This window comes from Mytilus edulis, chromosome 3 (genome assembly GCF_963676685.1).
Source record: "Mytilus edulis chromosome 3, xbMytEdul2.2, whole genome shotgun sequence".
Taxonomy (NCBI): domain Eukaryota; kingdom Metazoa; phylum Mollusca; class Bivalvia; order Mytilida; family Mytilidae; genus Mytilus; species Mytilus edulis.
Genome location: NC_092346.1, coordinates 87,590,036 through 87,606,385, shown reverse-complemented (window position 1 = coordinate 87,606,385; position 16,350 = coordinate 87,590,036). Strand labels below are relative to the sequence as shown.

The 16,350-nt window shown below is 33.6% G+C and overlaps 3 protein-coding genes across 3 annotated transcripts in view; 2 read left to right on the top strand and 1 right to left on the bottom strand.

Moving 5' to 3' along the window:
• The window catches only part of LOC139517706 (cell death-inducing p53-target protein 1-like), a 79,892-nt gene that overhangs the window by 7,411 nt on the left and 56,131 nt on the right, over positions 1-16,350 (bottom strand). The window lies entirely within an intron of this gene.
• Positions 1,963-7,357, top strand: LOC139517704 (macrophage-expressed gene 1 protein-like). The gene is made up of 2 exons (XM_071309016.1): positions 1,963-6,182; positions 6,491-7,357. Exon 1 carries the CDS (start codon positions 2,096-2,098, stop codon positions 4,319-4,321), a length of 2,226 nt encoding a protein of 741 aa, XP_071165117.1. The 5' UTR covers positions 1,963-2,095; the 3' UTR covers positions 4,322-6,182; positions 6,491-7,357.
• Positions 10,491-16,350, top strand: part of LOC139517705 (ras-related C3 botulinum toxin substrate 2-like) — a 28,704-nt gene continuing 22,844 nt past the window's right edge. The window contains exon 1 of the mRNA XM_071309017.1: positions 10,491-10,650. The gene's annotated coding sequence lies outside the window, so the exon portion shown is untranslated. The remainder of the gene's footprint in view (positions 10,651-16,350) is intronic.

Genomic DNA, 16,350 nt, shown 5'->3' with positions numbered 1-16,350 from the left:
AGGAAGATGTAGTATGAGTGCCAATGAGACAACTCTCCTTCCAAGTCACAATTTATAAAAGTTAACCATTAAAGGTCAAGGTACGGCCTTCAACACGCAGTTTAATAGTTTAATCAAATATATGTATCGTGTGATGACAGGATGTACTTGTGCCTATTCAGAAAATAGGTTATAAACATAATTTATTGGATCTTTTGTCTTCCGCTATCAAATTTGTTTTAAAAATGAACATTTTGTAAAAACCATTTCAATGTATTAACAAATAACTTTCTTGAATATATATACTTCTAAAGGAAGAGAACGATTTCACTAAGCCGCAACTCCTCTGAAACCAAAATAAATGATACAAATAAAAATGATAACAACAAATCCTCAATGAATAATGGACCAGAATGACAAGTGATTATGATTCAAATTGTTTGCGACTCGAATTCATTTACAATTGTGGCACTTGCAAGATAACTGGGGATCTTATTGAAAACTTAGTTGATTTTAAGACATAAACAATAGCGGTAACACCACGTTATACAGTTCATGCGTAAGAAGCGCTTTTCTAAATATACAGCCTTTGGCTGTTGTCTGCTCTATGGTCGGGTTGTTGTCGCTTTGACACATTCCCCATTTCCATTCCAATTTTACCTACATCACGAACGCTCAAAGTCAAATATTTGATAGCCAATGATCATGATCAATGTAAAACAACCGAAACAGTTGAAGAGGTAACTGAACAAAAAGGACATAATTTTTTTTAGTAAAATCCAGATGATCAAAATTACGAATATCACAGTTTAAAAGCAATAGCAAGACCACAAACAATCGAGAATGATTCTATCACTGTTCGTATCCTATTAAATTTTACTGGCCAATCATTACAAATTGTGAAATGTGATTATTGTATCAGATTATTATTATAAGTAAGTCTCGATTCATTTACAAGTGTGTAACCATTCGTCCATGTCTTCATTTGAACAATAAAAAAATGAGGACTTCTTTCCTATTCTTAGAACTAAAAGCGAAACAGTGTATGGTTATTATATTCCATTTCCCTATCATTTAGAAGTATCAGTACATTTATCTATATTGACTACTCCCAACAATACCGACGAAACAAAGAAGCTATAATTAGACAGAGACATGAAACGGCAACAATGATCACCTATCTTAACAAAATTTATAAAAAGTCAACATGGCCGAAATTGAAGGGCCGATTCCCGTTAAATAGTATTTGACTTCGACGACGATTTCTACCTATTTTTTCAGTTTTTAGAAACTAGTCATTTAAATATTGGTTTGAAAATGATCATTGAGTTAAGCCATTTCAATTGATATTTATAGTGTGTCCTTCTTTGTTGTGATGTTGCACTATTGTTTTAGGTTAGGATGAAGGTTGGCGCTTATCACAACGTTTAAACACGCTGTATTTGTTTGCACCTGTCCTACATTAGGAACCTGATGTTCAGTTGTTGTCGTTTGTTGGTATGGTTCATAAGCGTTTCTCATTTGGTATATAGATTAGACGGTTGGTTTTCCTGTGGATGGTTCATGTCACACTAGTCATTTTGGGGCTCTTTGTAGCTTTCTGATCGATGTGAGGCAAGGCTCTGTGTTCAAAACCGTACATGACCTAAAATGGTTTACTTTTACAAACTGTGACTTGGATGGGAAGTTGTCTCATTGGCACTCATACCACATTTTCTTATATCTAAATTTTTTTTATATTTAATCGATTTCTGTATTTAAGAAAGCCAAGATTAAATGATTGCATATATATCTTAACAATTCATTAAACACATTTTACATAAAACAATTACAAGGTTTGATTCCTTGTTTGATTTAGTAAAACTAAACAAAACTTGAATGAACTTTCAACCCAATTTCTTTCTTGTAAACAAATTGTATGAATCAGAAAATGAGAACTTGTGACTAGATGCTAATTTTAAAACGGAAATACACAATGTATTTCACTTTAAGTGCATTATTAACTGGCTCAATGTAATATATAGAAATTTAAATGGGACTTCCCTCACAAAATTTTCTATCTATCACGTGAAATTGTTTATATTTCCTTGTTCAATCGTCTCACCACAGTGTGGCGATGGCTTGTCGAAAGGGAAACTTCCTAGTTTTGATTCTTTGGATGTTGGATTTAGCAATTGCTACCCAGGAATCTAGGACCGACTCAATTCCAGCTGGAGACCCAAGAAGATGTCACTCAATCTTAAACGACAAAAACCTGATTAGATATGAAAGTCTACCAGGGAATGGATGGGATAATTTAATGAATAAAGATGCCGGAATTGTTGTAAACTTCAATTTCTCAAAATGTAAAACCACCGACGATGGTCGTTACATTGTTCCAGATACGATATACACCATACCTATCAAATCAAGCAGAGTCGAGACATATGCAGAACTTTTTGATCACTGGACGAATTATACATCAACAACTTCACGATCTATAAATGTTGGTGCCGGCCTCACTTTAACTCATTTTGGAATAAGTGGTAAATTTTCATCAGAATCAGAAAGTATAAAATCCCACCAAGTAGATGACAAGTCCACAACAACACGTGTTCAAGTACGTTATGTGCGCTACACAGCTAAACTCCAGCCCGACACTCCGTTACATCCAACATTTAAATCTCGTCTGCTAAGCATTGCAGCACATATTCAGTTGAACAACACAAACATGGCCACATATGAAAGTGAACTGTTGGTAAGAGACTTTGGTACACATGTTGTTACAAGTGTAGATGCAGGAGCAGCCTTGGTTCAAGTCGATGAAATCAAATCAACATTTAGTCGAGACTACAGTTCGTCAAAGAGTAAAATTTCTGCTTCGGCTAGCGCCTCGTTTTTCAATATATTTAAAATAAGCTCTAGTTATGCGCACCAAACAACAAAGGAAATGATCGATCAGTATTTAGGAAACAGGTCTCACTCGAGAGTGGAAACATATGGCGGTCCAATATTCAAACCAGTTAATTTTAGTTTAAATGACTGGGGAGATAAAATCGGTGATGATCTAGTCCCCCTTGATCGTGCCGGTGATCCGTTGTTCTTTCTGATTACACCATATTCTCTGCCAGAATTACCAAATTCTGTAGTTTACAAACTTATCCAGTCTGTCAAAACTGCCATTGAAATGTACTATAAATTCAATATATACCGAGGATGTACAAACATTGATTCTCCAAATTTTAGCTTCCAAGCAAATGTTGATGATGGTACTTGCAAGGCTCCATCAACAAATTTCACATTTGGTGGTGTTTACCAAAAATGCAACAGAAATGGAGGATTGTCTAGAAATCTTTGCAGTGGTTTAGACCAAAAGAATCCTTTGACAGGAGATTATTCCTGTCCACCGAACTATGAAGCCGTCTTGATACAAGAATCTACCAGATCTTCATCTGAATCAGTTCACAAATGTCACAGATGTTGGCTATTCGCACATTGTTGCAATGACCATACTGTTTATGGAAGCGCGACTTATTCTGCATACTGGTGCGTGGCTAGAGGAAGCGTTCCAGAACAATCGGGATTTTTATTTGGTGGTCTCTATACAAATACAGTGAGTAACCCCGTAACACGTTCTAGGCAGTGTCCGCTATATTTCTATCCACTTAACATTGGAAATGACATGAAAGTTTGTGTCAGTGATGATTATGAACTGGGATATGAATTTTCTGTTCCGTTTGCTGGTTTCTATAGCTGTAGGTCTGGTAATCCTCTAATGATTGGATCAAAGTCGGACAGCAATTTATTAAAATCTACGCACACATTAGATTCATATCTCACACTGTCTGGTTCAGGAAAATGGCCAAAAGGATGTCCAAATGGTTACAGTCAGCATCTTGCCACAGTAGAAAATAGCTGCGAAATAAACTACTGCGTTAAAGCTGACGCGTTTTCGCCACGTGGACTACCACCTGTTCGTCAGCCTCCATTCATGGAAATACCTGCTGAAGGATTTACGGACAGTTCGTCATACTCTATTAGTGACGATGGACTTATTTGGAAAATAATGACACCTGAGGAAGCGGACACAAGTAAAAGCGCAAGTACTTCCAGTTCCGATTCCGAATCGTCAGAAAATCCTGGACTTTCTAAAGGAGTTGTAGCTGGAATTTCCATCATAGCAACAATCGCCTGTATCGTAGCAGCATCGGCTATTATCGTCAAATATCGAAAATATAAGAGTCTGTATCGTCCACTCAAAATGTCTGCTCCTTTATATAGAGAGAAAACTACGAACAGTCCTAGCCGAGTCCAATACGGTTCACAGAACGAACATCAAACGGAAATTCTAGTAGAAACATAGACAATATGTTTTGTGTTTGTGCAAAATGCAATTGCTCCCATAACTATATAGTATATGTACTATTTATATGTCTTTTGATTGTTATAGGACAGGACACATGTGTTATTATTCCGATGAATTTGTTGAAAATGACGGAAAAAGGTTGGCATATGTTTTTTTTTGATTATTTCAAAAGTTATTACAAATTCTGACAAAACTTAGTTACAAATAAAAAGTTCGGTCGTTATCCAATTAATCAAAACTGTCTGCAGTATCTGGAATTATCGCATCTTCAAATCCTAAAACAAGAGCTAAAATATTTTAGGTAAAGCTATGTTAGTTAAACACAATGTTAGAGTTATTCTGGCCTTCTTGTGCCTAAGTGCCGGCTACACTTTACAATATTCAGCGATATAAGATGTTTCAACCAAGGATTTTAATGTACAATTGAACAATAGTATTTTAAGCATAAAAAATGGACCAAACTGACTTAGTTTCCCTCTTGACAGCTTCTTACAAGAGTCCTTAACATGAAAGGTTACATAGTTCGAAAGCATGCGGTAGCTATGAAAACTGTAATGGAAACATAAATTAGCAAAGTATATATTTTCTTTGACAGATTTGAATTAGATAAATATAAGCAGTTGTTGTTTGATTGCCAATGATACTACTCTCAACTGGAGACAATGTGACGTAAAGGTAAGCAACTATAGATCACCGTACTGCCTTTAACAATGAGCAAAACACGTCTACCATATCGCAAGCTATAAAAAGACTCCGAAATGACAGATGTAAAACAATTCAACGAGAAACTATCCCGGAGAAAATTATAACCAAAGAATAAACGAAAAACAAATATGTTATTCAGCAGCAAACGATAACCAGTGAATTACAGGCTCCTGACTGGGGACAGCCCATGCATAATGTTTAGTTCGTTTTGGATATTTATAGTTCATGTTTAGATTATGTAATTTCTTGAAAGGTATAAATGTTTTTATACATGCAAAATACTCCACTAGAATTGTCGTTGCCTTAACTTTGGAATTTTGATATTTGCCATTGAGTAACAACCCACTTGATAATACTGATGTGGGAAGCTACATATGTCCAAGAAATTCTGGTATGTTATACAATTAGTACAAAGAAAGAAATTATAAAATTTAGTAAAGATATTGTTTATTGTATATAGTTTATTATAACTAGCTATTTTGATTTTTAATTTTACATTGAATTTGATTTTTCACAGTTTTTATGATGATGTCGATTTTTTTTTATTTACTATCACTGTAACCGTGATATTGTGCTATTGTACATTTGTGTATTCTTGTCTTTCATTTTTGATAATGTGCTTTGTCTATGTGCCTTTTTGTGTTTCTTTGTTGCCATATTTTTTTGTTTTTATAGTGATTAAAATTATAACACGATGCTGTACAACCCCTATTTGAGACATTTTAAACTATCATATATGTTTGTTTTGTTCACCCATCCTTGTCAATATTTTGGAATTTTAAGCGATTGTCATACGAGTGAGAGGTTTAACTGGCTATATGACCAGGTTTTATTTTAGTCCGTCATTTTCTACATAAAAAAATGCCGGTGCCAAATCGCAAATATGACAGTTGTAATCCATTCGTTTGGGGGTGAGCTTTTTATATTGCCAAACAACAACAACAACAACAATTTTTATTTGTCAATCAAGATGCCCCGAGGAGCAGTACAATTACAGTTTAAATTAAAGTGTACAAATAATTGTGGTGATTTTTTTCATTGAAATTACAATACATGACAATAAAACTAAAACAATATTATATAAGAGAAGGGAGACAACAAACACAGTATATATTCTCAAAGATAATGAGTGAGCCAAATGACTTCCGTTTAGGCAGCAACCATTTGATTTTCGGGGGGGGGGGGGGGGGGGCTATGGTTTTTTTTTTGGAAAAAAAAGTTTGTTTCCAGTTTTTGGAGAACAAAATAAGTTGTTTTTGATTCTGAGAAAAAAAAAATGTTTCTTTCACCCCCAGCTGCCACTATATGTAATGCTAAAATTGGAAGAAAAAAATTGTTTTCGACTTGTCGCGAAAAAAAAAGATTGTTTTTCGCCACAGGCGAAAAAAAAAGTTTGTACAAAAAAATAAAAAACCAACCATAGCCCCCCCCCCCCAGAAAATCAAATGGTAGCTGCCTTAGAATTTTCCTCAAAGTTCAGTATTTTTGTTATTTTACTTTTTAAGGAAATTATATTCACAGTTATCATCTCACGCTATGAATGGTAGAGTGGAAGTGGAGCAGAATGTTACTTCAGTCGTTTAAACATTGTAAACCGATGAGAATTTTGAGGACTGATTATCACAGAAAGGCTCCGAGTAAAAATTATTTTGGGCAGAGATTCAATACTTATTGGATGCATTAAAACACGTAATCACAGAGCGACACTGAATTGTTTTGTATTCAGCTTCGTACTTTATTTGACTTTTTCACTTTTTTAGTCGAGTGTCAGTGACGAGTCGTTTGCAGACAAAACGCGTGCGTGTATATACATGGCGTACTAAATATAAATCCTTGTATTTATATGATGAGTTTGTTTATGTCATGTGTTGGTTGGTTTTCTTTCATGTATGTCATTTTCCTTTTTGCGGGCATATCCTTGCCCAAACTGCCCGTAACACTTTTACATAGTACTTTTGATATGCAATACGTATCGATATAATTTATCAACGAAAGAGCTTGGATTTACAGGAAATTGAGTTGTTGCAAAAAAAATTTCATTTATTTTTAATTATGAATTAACGGTATCCTGGGTAGTTACTTAGCTGACAAAAAGAATGATGTGACAAGAGCTATTTTTATGACTCGCCATATAGTCTGAGTATCACGTTACTCAAGTGGAATACTATGTTTTGTACAAATGTAGCTCAATTTATATTTGTACAGTGTTTTCATGTTTGTATATATTGTGTATTGTTTTTACTTTTATATATTTTTATCATTGTTATAACTAAATGTTATGTTCTTTGTCTCTGAAAAAACTAAAACAAAATAAATCTTTACTAATAATTTACTGTAGTTGAATTTTAAAATATGTAACTCTCCAGTAATCATTTATAATATAGTTGACAACAAATGACAACATAATACAACATAACAAAACATAATGCAACATGATACAACAGTAATCAACATGATACAACCTAATACAACAGTAATCAACATGATACAACCTAATACAACAGTAATCAACATGATACAACCTAATATAACAGTAATCAACATGATACAACCTAATACAACAGTAATCAACAATTTGAATAGTTAGTGTATATATTTGGGAAAGCTCTATAGACAACCTAAAAAAACCCATGAAAAACTGAAAAAATATAAATGTCAAATGTCTATAGTTATGTCAAAGGAGAGTCAATCAGAACGAAGCTAAAATGTATTTCTGCAAAACTCTGTAACTCATTACTACACAGATATATAAAACAAATTGCGATTCAAGGTCCGAACTTCTCAAAGAAAGCTAAAAACGGAGAAATAAATTTTATATGTTTTTAATTTTTTAATGACATTAACGATGATAAGGCTATACGAAAGTTAAACAAAGCAAAAATGATGAGTAACATGTGATTTTAATGGGAAATGTGTGTCACTCATGACCACATTTTCATGGAAACTGTGTCTCACTCATGTCCATTTTTTAATGGGAACCGTGTGTCGCTCATGTCACATTTAATGCATTCATGCACAAATTTTAATGGAAACTATGTGTCACTCATGCACATATTTTAATGGGAACTGTGTAAACTAATGTCCGCATTTGAATGGGACCTGTGTGTCACTTATGTCCACATTTGAATTGGACCTGTGAGTCATTCATACCCACTTTTTAGTGGGACCGTGTGTAACACATGCCCCGGGCACATTTGAATGGGACCTGTGTGTCACTCATGTCCACAATTTGATTGGGACTGTGTGTCACATGCCCACACTTAAATGTGGTCTGTGTGTCACTCATGTCCACATTTGAATTGGACCTGTGAGTCATTCATACCCACTTTTTAGTGGGACCGTGTGTAATTCATGCCCCGGGCACATTTGAATGGGACCTGTGTGTCACTCATGCCCACAATTTGATTGGGACTGCATGTCACTCATGCCCACATTTTAATGGGGACGGTTTGTCACATGCCCACACTTAAATGTGGTCTGTGTGTCACTCATGTCCACATTTTAATTGGGACTGAATGTCACTCATGCCCCATTTTAATGGGGACTGGATGTCACTCATGCTTAAATGTTTGTCACACGATCAGCAATGGAAATGATTGTTTTAGGAGAATAGTTTCAGAGAAAACGATTTATTTTCATTTGACGAATCGAAATAAGACTGACTTTGACAATATTTTATTCTGTCTAATAAGGCCGTTAGTTTTCTCGTTTTATAGCTGACTATGCGATATGGGCTAGGGGGGGTGGGGAGCATATAGCCACATACACATCTCTTCAGGTCTATGCAGGTTCGTTGTGATCTTTTCGTTTTCCCGTTCTTGGTAGACCGTAAGTATTTCTTTTTCTTTTTTTTTCTTTTTTTTTTTTTTTTTTAAAGTTTATCCAAATTTTTTTTGCTTATCTTTTTATACGCACGTCAAAATTTTGACGGGACGTATTATGGTATACAAATGTCCGGCGTCCGTCTGTCCGTCCGTCTGTCTGCCCGGCGTAAACATGTCGCATTGTAACTTGAGAACGACTTATCCAAATTTCATGAAACTTAATACAATTGTTTCTTATGCTGGTCAAACGATCTGTATAATTTTTGGTGATAATTAGATTAAAACTTTTTGAGTTACGGGACTTTGTAACTAAAACATGGTGTGTTTTTTCACATGTCGCACCGTATCTAAAAATCGATTTATGATTATTGCTTAAAACTTTACACAAATCTTAGTTATATATCTAAAGATCTGTTTACTTTTTGGTTTTGATTCAAAAAAAAATTTAAGAGATATTGAGTTTTTTGTCTCGCCGTATCTCAAAAACAATTTATGATTATTGCTTAAAACTTTACACACTTTTTATATATATTAATCTAAAGATCTGCATATACCTTTTGGTGATGGTTCAAATTTTTTTTAAGAGTTATTGAGTTTTTTGTTAAAAAAAGGTGTGTTTTTGTCGAGCTGTATCTCAGAAACTATTTATGATTATTGCATAAAACTTACACACAAGACGACGGGCGTATCATGCGCTCATGGCGCAGCTGTTTATTCTTCATAGCATCAACAATTGAGAGAAGTCAAAATTCTTTTTAAAAGTGCTAGTCAAGTTTAAAAAATATATCTGAGTAGGGGTTAAAAGTCTCCGATTCACTCTATTCAGGTCTATACATTTCCCAATTCATGTCCCAAAAAAAATTAAATGCGAGAAAATCATTTTTTCCTTCTTCCTTTTTTTGTTTTTTTACTAAAATTGTAATTTGAATGAAATTTATTAAAAAATTGATTTTCTACTAGCATATTTATAGGTCATTGAGTCTTTTCATTTTCCTATTTTGTAAACTAGGGCCTGCATATTGGCTATATTGTTACTATTTTTTTACATAATTTTATCACTGAGAATATCAAGTTAAACTTTTTAGCAGATTCCTGATTTGAAAAAAATCTGCAGCCGAAAAAAAATAATGGGAATTTAAAAAATCGACACTTGAATGTTCATGTCCGAGTTCTCGGCACCCTATTTTCAGGCTGGCATTAGTCGTGTTTCTTAGTCAAGTACACGAATAAAAAAAAAACCCACTAAATTCAGTCAAAGATTATGTAATATCCAACTAAAAGCACAATCATGCAATAACAATTGCATAATTTAATGGAAAAAGAACATATATATGAGAGAGGAGAGAACCAAAGAGGGATAATTCCGTTTCAGTATATAATCTATGATATTTAAGCAGAAATTTTAGACTAAATAGTGTAAAAAAAAATGAGTTTGGCATGATCCAATGCAGGTTTTTTTAATTAAAGTTTGGAAACTATTTGGACAAATTTCGATCATGATTCTACTCTTGATGATATCACTCAGCGTCTTATGTCTGAAGTATAAAGAGGACATTCTAGAACATTTTCATTAAATTATGCATGTAGGTCTTTAGTGTAACCTGTGAATTTAACCTTGTAAAATGGATAAAGCTAGAGACAACCGAATGAAAACGTATACTCTTTTGATTGGTTGATAAATATAGTAAATTTTGGGAAATAAATATGGCTGGCGATGAAAAGCTACTGTGATGAGAACAAAACAATATGCTGATTCAGTAGTTTTATTGACATATCTACTATTAAGTAAATCAGTTGGTAAGACTGACCTTTCTTCAAATCGCTCAATGTCCTATAAATGTTTTATAATAACATCTTGACATACCCTTGGCCTTGTTATCAACGTATTAGTCAGACTGCCGGTTAATATTTTTCTTGAATAAAACTGAAGACAGCTCATTATCTATAAATGAACAAAAATTGGTGCTTAAAGTTAAATGACCATTTGTATTCGAATTTATGGAACAAAATTGAAGATTTTAACTCGAAGAATCCCCATCCCTAAATTATTGAGGTAGAGGCATCCATATGATATTGTAACTGGAGAGCATAAATAATTTCATTACAACATTGTTTTGTCTCTACCGGGACCTCTGTGTAACAAGCAGCGCATAAACCAACTGAGCATACTTCTTTAGCTCAGTCGGTATACATGCTGCTTTGTACATTAGTGGCAAGGTTTCGGTGCAAAATATAGTTGACATGCATTTTGTGTCCGGACACATGGACACAACGTTAAATTACAAACATTAAATATAGTAATTCAGTTTAAATGCTTGATTTAATATAAATGACCACATGACAAATGACAAACGAAAATTCAATCAGATTCAATTTTCTTAAGTATGAATTATACAGCAAATTTCTTTTTTCATTGTGTTTAAGCACCGGACACAATCATATAGAACACCAATGACTATACTTATATTTAATATTCAAATCATTCCTGGATATTAAAAGGTATGCAATATTCAAGATATAGAGTGAATAAATCGTCAATATAATATTATACCCTCATATGAAGTATGTAAAGGGACAAACTTGCGTTGACCAAATTCTTGCAAACTTTTACTGAACTTAAAATACGCAATGCGCAGGCGCACATACAATCTATTAATCCAGGGTACAGGTAACTTTTTAATTGGTCCTCATGACTATTGATAATAAAATCGCATGGCAATGCAACTCAGTAATCCAAAGTAAGAATATATATTATATTCCTAGCTAATAATTATCAGATATTTAGGCGTATGTGATATAAAATATTTTAGTATAATACTATTTAAAACTACTAAAAATATTTTTTTTATTTTCTCCTTTCTTTCCGCTTTAATTATGAAATTGTCAGGCGGCTGTTGCATATCTGTCAACTGACCTGTATCCTATGGGTGTGAACTGAGAGTTTCATAATTCTGAGGGGTCACCCGGGATACCCGCTAGGTCGTTAAATAACCCAGGAAATCCGAAAATGGTCCGTTTTCATTATGATTCCTAATCCATCAGACTGATTTCATAAGTGATTTTCCTTTGAAATACGGCGGCAATTTCGTAATTCTAGCTTCCATGGACAGGAAGGGAAGTTCAACTAGTTGTGTGTCACTGTCAAATTAGCTGACACATAATTGTATGACTTCACTTGACAGCTTTGGTGTCAAACACACTAATTACCTAGCTTTAGGTCGTAAATAATTTGTGTATTTCAAATATAAAAAGAATATGTGGTATGCGGATTGCCATTGAGACAATTCTCCACAAGAGATAAAATGACAAAGAAATTAGGTTACCCTACGGTCTATAACGATGAGTAAAGCCTATACCGCATAGTCAGCTAAAAAAGGCCCCGAAATGACAATTCAAAACAATACAAACGAGAAAAATAATATAACGGCCTAGTTTATGTACGAAAATTGTTTACAACAATTTGAATTACTTCCCCTTTTTTGTCACCTTTCCAAACATACTCCATACTCCTTGAAATTACGTTTATATAATTTGAAAAATATACTAAACGAATCTAAAACAAATTGAATTTCAAATACATATTACAATATCACTTTTCATTAATTTTCTACCTTAGTACAATTACACCGTGTAGAACGCCACATGCTGGATGTCGGCTATGCTTGACACGGGGTGGCGGTTTCGAGCGGAGAAAAACGATCCCGGCAAGTTCAAGTATCAAAATTTCTTTTTTTAGAGTTGTTAGTACCAAATAATATATTACACGGAAGGAACCGAACAATAATCTGTTTCCTGCAAGCAATAGTAGACGTTTCTCGTGGCCTATTTTCTCAAACACCTCCCTAGTTCTTCATATGCAAGTTTCAGGATAAAATACTACTTTTAACGATTTTTTCCTGTATAATTGGACCATTGGGACTGTTTTTTTGATATTTTGTTTTATCCGGTGGTATCTCCTTTAAGGTTTAAATTTCGCCAAATGACGTCATGAGAGCAAAAAACTATTTGAATATTAGTCTTATAAACGGAAGACTTCATCTTTAATTTAAAAAAAAGTCGTGTATCGTTTCTTTTGTTGACTGGTATTTGGAGTCGGATATCACGTCGACGGAAAGGTTGAAATAAGGAGGTGAACAATACGGTCAAACTGTTGGAAATTAGGAACATTGTCACTTTGTTAGTGATGTGACAATGAGTACAAAAGTAGCCTTGGAAAAAAGTCATTGAACAAGTTAACATCATAAATAACACAGAATGGCAGAGAGAACTCTTTAACGATCGCGGAAAAGACAATGGAAACTTATAACATACAGGCAATACCAATGCAACTGCTCCGTTGAACCGTTTATTTCAAAAATTATTCCACGATCAAACCGGCGTGATACAGTCCCTTTTCGTGCAGGCTTGCTCCCGTTAGTTATTGAGACTGGAAGATACACCAAGCCTGTTAAAGATCGTTTATGTACTCATTGCTCTGACATTTTTTTATTGAACAGTTGTCTATATAATGACTTTTTTTGTTCAAAGTTCTAATCATAACTGTCTTCTATGAAAGATAGCTTTATAATTGATGTCAATGCTTTTTAACAATTCATCTTTATTTCAACAATTGACGATGAATAACATTTTCTTTTATAATGTAATAGGCATATACTTTAGTGATTTAAGAAACCAAAAAATATTCACAATGTGTTATAGAAGTTAACCATGCCAAGAAATTGCCTCCGTTGAAATTCTGCAAACACCCCATAGAGCAAATTACATGGATGATTAATATTGACCATTTGGTATATGGCTGTGTTCTAAGCGACACGTACATGAAGGTCATAAATTAATTCCTTCAATGAAATCAAATCTTTAGCTACTAATGACTACCGTAGGGGGTCGACCGGAATTTTTAGCGAGGATTTCTTGGCATGGAGTAACTAACATATAGAAAACTCAGGGTTAGAATTCATAGATTAGAAAAGGGGCAGTGGCAAATATTTCATGTATATTTTGAACACGGAAAGAATTTACCTGCACCTTTTGCCAAAAAAAATCTTTCTTTTTCTTATTTGTGCCTTCCGACTATGTTTTGAATTGTAGTTTCACTTTCCATATTCGGTATTTATTCAAATGTAAGCTCCACATGGTAAAAATCACGTGATGCAGGAATATAATAATCTTGGAGTTAGACTATTTCTTTCTTTTCGGGCGGAGACTCCAAGCAAACAACATGCATGTGTATAACGGCACTGTAGATTTTCGTATTAAATAAAGAAAGTTGCCGGTCCGGTACATGAATAGATTGGTTAGAAAGCAAGGTTTTAATCCGTTATATTGTAGTTGTATTCCTAACAAATCATATGAATTTATTGTTATTCTTATGTGTATTTTGTATAGTTATAAAATTAATGTTATAAATATAATAAATTGCAATGGTCAATAAATACGAATTTGTTGCTGAACATGTCTATACACGTGGAAATAATATGCCGCCGTCTATATGTCACAGTCATATGCAGATCATCAGATGTAAACATGAAACTTCGTTCCGAACACGACCCTGATTCCATACTTTACCAGAGATCAGCAAAAAATTAACTTTACAAACAAGAAAACGAAATTAAAAGGATAAAAATATCAAAAAATAAGAGTAGATAATACGCTATTACTATAGAAGTAAAGAATATAACAGAGACAGAAATACAAAATAAACACGATATATAGTTTACTGTAACAACAAACACAGAACATTTTGAAATACCATATACATGTTTAACATGTTTAACCCCGCCGCAATTTTGCGCCTGTCCCAAGTCAGGAGCCTCTGGCCTTTGTTAGTCTTGTATGATTTTAAAATTTTAGTTTCTTGTGCATAATTCGGAGTTTAGTATGACGTCCATTATCACTGTACTATTATGCATATTTTAGGGGCCAGCTGAAGGACACCTACGGGTGCGGGAATTCTCGCTACATTGAAGACCCATTGGTTGCCTTCGGCTGTTGTTTGCTCTATGGTCGGGTGGTTGTCGCTTTGACATATTCACCATTTCCTTTCTCAATTTTATTAATCAGTATACAAGTGAATTGTAAGGTTTCGATTATAGCCGGGTCAAGGTTGAGCCAGAGACATATATATGTTACAGTGAATTTGTATAATCAGTGATTATGTAAAATCCCTGAAATTTTCAGGGATTATGTAGAATCACTGGCCAGTTTAGGGATTATATATAATCACTAAAATTTTCAGGGATTATGTATAATCACTAGAAAAAAGTCAGGGATTATACATAATAACTGAAATGAAGAAATAGTTTTGATTTATAAAGAAAATAAATAAAAGTCAAATAATTTATGCTATAAATGAACAAAATAAAACAGCATTACACTGTATAAACATAAACTGTAAAATGTTAAGCACAACATATCAAAATGATAACCCTATTTTTTTTAAAATGTTAAGTACAATATATTAAAATGTTAAACACAATATATTAAAATAAATGCCTCACATCTGTTATTACCACAATATCCACATTTTAGAAACCATTTTCATTCACATATCGAATCAGATTTTATGACCCGCTGAAGAGAAATAAAGTGTTCCGTAAAAAACATCTGTAGGTACCCCCCAAAAAGGGAATTAGCAACACCGAACTGGTTCGAGCAAGAAACCATGTTTTTTGGCCAGGCGATATCCTTTTTTCAGACTTTTGGTGAACAATTATCATTAAGTTTTTTTGGTATCCCCTTTCCTTTTTTACCCTGTGAAATCATGCTAAGAGAATATTACACCAAATGCCAGTTTCCTCTAAACTTTTGTTCTAATTGTCAATCCTTAGTTTTTCCATAATCGTCTTCACCATTTGTTTTCCATGTACCACAAATAACATGCTCTGTTTAATTACAAATAGAACATGAATATCCATTAGACTCTGGCTTTTAATAAACAAACAGTACATGTAAAGTTATCGCTTTAAGGTGAATCTTGATAATATTAATTTTTAAAGTCTTCAACTTTATCTCTAAACCTTCAGTTGGTTGTATCTTTCAGATCATCCTCTGTGTTTAAAAGCAAAATTATTTCATCTACAAGGAATATGAAAGTATGATTTACTTATGTCTAATCCATTTTGCTTTAATTCAGCAAATAAAATATGTTTAAACTAAACTATGAAAGTAAAAAAAAAGATGATTTAATAGTCTATATGTATTGAATGAATATTTTATTTGCAAAAGCATATAGAACATGCTATGGCAATACATAATATATACATAATGTGACAAAAGACTGGTAACAGAGAACAATACAATAATAACATACATGTTGTAGCTAACCAATAATATCAGATCTAGCTTATTCTTTTTATCAAACAAAGGATCCTTAAATTATTCATCTAATGTAATTATATAGAAATAACGTTGTGTCCAGCTGTGTCCACCTGTAGCCAGCAGATTTTATAAGTTTTATATAAAAATTGCGTTGTGTCCACTTGTGTCCGCCTGTATCCC